Raw genomic sequence first — 6261 nt, forward strand, 5'->3', positions numbered from 1 at the left:
AGATGCATTAAAGCTTGTACTGCAGAAGGATCCTATGTGTGCTGCGTTGTTCCTGCTGGCGGGAGATACCGCGGGACACTGTGTGAAGTAACCCAGAACCAGAAAGATAACTGTGATATGTACACTAGCTGTAAAGGATGATCGTGCTCCGATCCACACACCCAGAGAGGCTAAGTAACAAGAAGAGGACACATGAATCTCCCTGGGAAGGGGAAACAGATTTCACAAGTGGACTGGAGGTGGGTGGGAATGGGAAGAGAAGGGGTGGGAGAGAAAGAGAGAGAGAAAGAGAGAGAGAGAGGCAAAGAGAGGCAGAGAGAGAGAGAGAGAACTGGGAGAGATGACTGGAATTGGGGGGGCACTTGGGGGTGAGGTAGAAACCTAGATCACTGGAAAGTCCCCAGAATCTACGAGGGTGACCTAGTGAAGACTCGTAGTAGTAGGGGCTGTGGAGCCTGAACTGGGCATTTTTCTGTAACCAGCCAAGCCTTCTAATGGAAGGACTGGAACACCAACCCAACCACAAAGCCCTCGACCTGCGATTTATCCTGCCTGCAAGATGTGCCTTGGGAGTGGCCAACTAATGACTGGTTCAACTTGAGACCCGAGCCACCAGAAGGAGCCCATCCCTGACACGGCCTGGAGTCCAGGAACCAGAGGCAGGAGAGCCCAGAGAGCTGAGATAGAAGAACAAAGTCAATGGAATGGTTCCTAATGCTGCTCCGCTGCACTTGCAGGCTGGAGCCTGGCATGATCGCCGGCTGAGATGCTTCACCCTGGCATGATCACCGGCTGAGATGCTTCACCCAGTAATTGATAGGAGCAGATGCACAGACTCACAGCCAAGCAGTGGGAGCAGGGGCTATCTCTGACTCTTTTGCCTACTTTTGGGACCCTTGTCCAGCCTTCATATAAGGGGATGTGCCTAGTCTTATTGCAAGTTGATATGCTATGTTTGGTTGATATCCCTGGCAGGCCGATCCTTTTCTGAAGGGAAATGGAGGAGGAGTGGATCTGAGGGAGAGGAGAGGGGGGAGAGGGAAGGACTGGGTGGGAAGGAGGGAGGTGGAAACTTTGGTAGGGAATGTAATGTATGAAAGAATTAAAAAATAGAAATTGCCGGGCAGTGGTGGCGCACGCCTTTAATTCCAGTACTTGGGAGGCAGAGACAGGTGGATTTCTGAGTTCGAGGCCAGCCTGGTCTACAGAGTGAGTTCCAGGACAGCCAGGGCTACACAGAGAAACCCTGTCTCGAAAAAACCAAAAGAAAAAGAAAAAAGAAAAGAAAGAAAGAAAGAAAGAAATCAACAAATTAGCATTGCCTTTTGAGTGAAATAGTTAACTGTGGTCTTTAGATTCCTATCTCTGGGATATTGTTTGAGTTTCTGTGGAAGAGCAAGCAAAAAGCCAGACTTGTTTTTCTGAGTAGCAAGGGAGGGCGTGAGAGTGACGTAAGTTGAATACAGCCATGAGCTGAAGCACAGCAGTGGGATGAGAAAGGAATTAGGTGTGCTTCTTGTCTCTATAATTAGCTTTTTGTTTACTTCACCATTAACCTGCTCATATTAAACAGTTATTTCTTGGGAAAAATGTAAAGAACGAATCCTCTTTACTCCAAAATAATGGCCATTACTGTAGAAGGAGATATCTAGATATGCCTCTCTATGATGTCTACAAAGACATAGCTTTATCCAGCTTTTGTTTGTTTCGTTTTAATTGAAACAAAGTCTTGAGTAGATCAGGCTAGCCTCAACTCCAGCCATATAAAGCTAAGAGAAGCAATGGTCTTCACTTCAAAATAAGAGTCCCAGAGACTCTACATTCATTTGGTCTTCATTTCAGAATAAGAGTCCTGGAGCCCCAGCAGACAATCAGTTTGTTCTGAGAACTTGCAAAGCAGAAGTCGGCCTAGAGAAAAGGCAAACGTGTCTGGTGCACCAAATGTGACACAAAACTGTTTATTATGCCCCTAATCGCATTTCTCAGCCCTCTTTGGTTCTCATTGCCTGAATTCTCCATGGAGTTACAATCTACCTGTTGTTTAGTATAGTCTCCTTCCCGATTCGATTCCTTATCTAAATGGTACAGGACACAAACCCCTCCTTTTCTGATTGATATGTGAGCTCAGGCAGGCAGGCAGACTACCTGTGACTTTCAACCCTAGAACACACTGAAGGTGCCCAGGGAAGCAGACGCCAGCTACCTGCCGGGCAGAGGAAACAGGGGCCTAGTGCCCCGCCACCATCTCTGATGAGCCCTAAACACACCTCATTCTGAAAAGGCCCAGAATGATTGATTTCTTACATAGCCAAGGTCCCCCTACCTCTACCTTCCCAGTGCCGGGATTGCAGGTGTGCACCTTAAAAGGCTCAGAATTGTAGGATGTGTTTTTCTGCTTCTCAAATGTAGTTAAATAAAAATCCCAGACACCTCTTGTTGTGCTGGACCTAACAGAGCAGAGTCAAAAAAAAAAAAAAAAAAAAAAAAAAAAAAAAAAAAAAAAAACCAAAATAGATCCATTCGTGTTAGATTTTGGTCCTCAGACACAAACTAAGCTGTTTATTGAATCTCCTAGGAAATCAAGAGAAACCTGAGCTAATGGCCTGCTTTCCCAGAGGCCAGCTTTTGTTCTTTTTCTATCATGTACATTCGTATTCTGCAACAATTCCATATAGATATCAATGTATCTATGTTGTATCTACCCCAACTCCCCATCCACTCCCTGCAGGCAAAAGGCAGAAAATGAAGGTCACGACCCTTAATCCTTACACACAAAAGGACACACACACACACACACACACACACACACACACATTGTTGTCCTAGCCTTGCCCCGACTCTACCTATAGGGAGAGTAACTTAGAAAGAACCCGCTTCCCCTTCGTGATTCCGCAGGTTTTGGCCATTCTCTGTTTACAAAACCAGTCTTTCCCGCTTGGCTAGTTAGAATATTTTGTGTGGTGGAATGAAGTGTCCCCCGTTTGAGGATAGAAAACAAAGCTTGAAGCGATGTCCTTTCTGGTTAGTGGCGGCACAAGCGTGCGTTGCGGCTTAGGACAACCTCCTCCACGCCTCGACCGCGAAGTAGGCGGGGAGTAACAAGCCTGCCCGGAATTCCTGCAGAAACTCGGTTAGAAACTCGCAAGACAGGCTGGGTGCCATCCCCTCCTCCGCCTGCAACACGGGAGACTGGCCGGTGACCTCGGATTCCAGCCTGGGTGCTGATCACTTACTCCTCATCCGAACCCCAGAACTGGATTTCTTGTCTGGTTTACAGAAAATGTTACTGAGATCCCCGCCCCGACCCACGGCGGGCGACGCGGGGCGGCCCTAGGTGAATCCCCGCCGGTGGCACCGCCGGTGGCACCGCCTCCCTGGGCCGCCGCCCTTGTCACCTGCCGCCCAGAGGCCTGGCGGCCGGCGGCGGGAACCCCGGGGACCGAAATGTGGCGGGCCGGCCGATGGGCGCTCCTACTCCTGTTCCTGCTGCAGAGCGCCCTAGGTAAGCACGGACCTCGAAGGGGACCGCGAAGACGTGCCACCCACCCGAGGTCCCGAGAGGGGACTTGGTGCTGGGCCTCAGGGATTCCACGCACTTGCCGCGGGTTTGCTTGGTCCCGGAGTGAAGCAGTCCTGAGCTTGAACCGGCCTTTTCTGGACGAAAGGATCTGGGTTTCCTTATTCTATCTAAGCAGGGCCGGGAGTCTAAGGCACAGGCACCGGGAAGCGTTTACTGGTTTTGTCGACCGAATCCCAGAGTGCATACCTGATTGACCCTCATAAGTAGGGGACATACAGAGAAACCTTGTCACGAAAAGCCAAAAAAGAAAAAAATAAAATAAGTAGGGGACATAAACAGGAGCTGTCCGGGATTCAGCTCTAGTTGATCTGGTCCCTGCTGGGAGACTCCTTAAAGGGGCGAGGCGTTTCTCTCTGTGTCTTTCATCTGCTAAATAAGACAGCGGGGCACAAAATACCCGAGGCCAGGACCCAAGCACCGAACCCCAACTTTCCACTCATCAACTGCCCCAGGAAGGAGAACCCCTCTAGGTAGCCATGGGCATATTTCAGAGTCTTAGACATAGTCAAAGGGGATGGAAGGGTTCTTAGAGCGGATAAACAATCATAAAAGGTCATATTATTTTTGGTTGCTTCTTTGTCCTGGGCATTCTGTTCTCGTTAAGGTTTTCAGTCCAATTGCCCTAAGAGGCAGACAGCCATCATTTTTAGGTGAGGGAGAATGAGGCTCAGAGCATTTCAGAGATTGCCTTAGAAGTACCTGAGAGGAGCACACACACACAGGGCAGAGGAATAGGGCTGAGCCCTGGGTGCGCCCATGACCAGTGCTGCCCCGGCCCTGAGTGACCTCACAGCTCTGTAGCAGTGTTTTTGAATTAATGAGGGTCTTGGGGTGATGGGGTGGGGTGGTGGTGGGGTTATGTTCCATCCCCGACACAAACTGGTTTAGTTAACATTGATCTCTGAGCCCAGTGCCTTTCAATAATGAGTGTGGGTGACACCTGTCCGGAGGGGTAGTCTGTCCTGAGGACTGAATGATATTTTATACAGTGCTACGCCAGTCCCTGGAACCCTTGATGACTCTGTGAAGGGTGGCTACTCTGAACCTACTTTTCCCATGTGGCCAAGCTCAAACTATGCGCCTGTCCTGCTCATAGACAGCTTAAAACTAAGGGGCTTATGCACAGAGTGGCCTTTTGCTAGGCAAACTAGGAGCTGGGTTTAAAGACAGTGTTTCAATCATGCAGCTTCAGGGCACAGGACAGGATAGAAATATAGACACCCACATCTGGGGTTGAAAATCCCTGAGATGAGGCAGCCCTGGCATGGGCTTGAGCTGAGAGACATCATATAGACCTGGGCTTATCTTCCCCGGTGCCTAAAATGTATGGGTTTTCCTGGTGACCCACGCAACGGAATTCTCCCTGTGACTATGAGCTCCAATGGGGCAGGAGATGGAGCCATTTCTTTCTGTTCCCTGGTACACGGAGGAATATAGGAAACATGGGTCAAAACTGGTCAGGTGTGGTTGTTCATACTTCTAATCCTAGTGCCCAAGGTGCTGAGTCAAGAGGACCACCGCACATTTGAGCTAGCCTAGAACAGAGCGAGCTCTTTGTCTCTACCATAGTCAAAAGGGGACTGGCAAGACAGCTCCGAGGGTAAGCATTCCTGACACATTCAGTCAACAGAATCTACATATTGGAAGGAAAGAATCAATGTCTGCAAATTGACCTTTTACCTCCACATGTACACCATAGTATGTCTCACACACCCGATAAATAAATGTAAAAGGTGATCAAGCCAGGTGGTGGTGGTACATGCCTTTAATCCAGCACTAGAGAGACAGAGGCAGGTGGATCTCTGAGTTCGAGGCCAGAACTACACAGACCAAAAAAAAAAAAAAAAAAAAAAAAAGACAGAATAAGACTGAGTCCCAGGAGAAACTTGAACAGACTAACTAAGCTCAGAGCTCAGACCTGAGAGTTGGCTTGATCTAGATTTGAGCATCTAGGAGGGTCTTGGTGGCCCACCAGTCCTGGGACACTCATAGAACACTCGCAAAGTGTTCAGCTCAGCTAGCCAGAAGGTAGAACCCGATACAAAGGATCTGCTGTTACTGTGTTGCCATCGTTAAGTGTCGCTTCTTTGAGCTAGCAAGGCAGGCATTTGAGTAGAATCTTTCAAAGATTAGATGGTGAACTCCAGGCAACCTAAGACACCCAGGTTCAAAGACATCTAACCGATGGTACCCGCAGACAGGTGGTCAGGCCACCCAGGCAGGTCATCAGACACCTGGATGAGGAGGGTAAACTTTATTCTTAAGGCAAGGAGAGGGCAGGAAGCCTGGGCACGGAGCAAGCAGCTGAGGAGCAAGCAGCTGAGGAGCAAGCAGCTGAGGAGCAAGTGGCTGAGGTCATTAGTCCCTAGTGATCTGTGAAAGAAGCAATAGACAGAGACCAAGCAAAGGCATCCAGGGAACATGTCACAGAGAGACAATGCCATCAAAGGATTGTGAGGGAAGCCAGGAAGATGGCCAGATGTTGGGAAGGAACGTCACGTGCAAAGGCTCAGAGCAGGGAGCCAACCTCGATGCTCCCCGAAGAGTCACCGAAGCATGGCTGGAAAGGAGGAGGACTGGGGGAGGGGGATGGACCATCCTGGGTATAGTAGTCTGGACTGGCATTTGTGTTCTTGTAGGGTCTGTATGACATTTGCCCAGGATCTTCTAGCTTTCATAGT

At 49.2% G+C, this 6261-nt stretch overlaps 1 protein-coding gene across 1 annotated transcript in view; it reads left to right on the forward strand.

The window, feature by feature from the left end:
* Positions 1 to 3129: 3129 nt before the first annotated feature.
* Ifnlr1 (interferon lambda receptor 1) overlaps positions 3130 to 6261 on the forward strand; it is a 23549-nt gene continuing 20417 nt past the window's right edge. Inside the window, exon 1 of the mRNA XM_031379069.1 lies at positions 3130 to 3502. Coding sequence (XP_031234929.1) covers positions 3445 to 3502 — 58 coding nt within the window. The 5' untranslated portion in view covers positions 3130 to 3444. The remainder of the gene's footprint in view (positions 3503 to 6261) is intronic.

This window comes from Mastomys coucha, unplaced genomic scaffold (assembly GCF_008632895.1).
Source record: "Mastomys coucha isolate ucsf_1 unplaced genomic scaffold, UCSF_Mcou_1 pScaffold18, whole genome shotgun sequence".
Taxonomy (NCBI): Eukaryota; Metazoa; Chordata; class Mammalia; order Rodentia; family Muridae; genus Mastomys; species Mastomys coucha.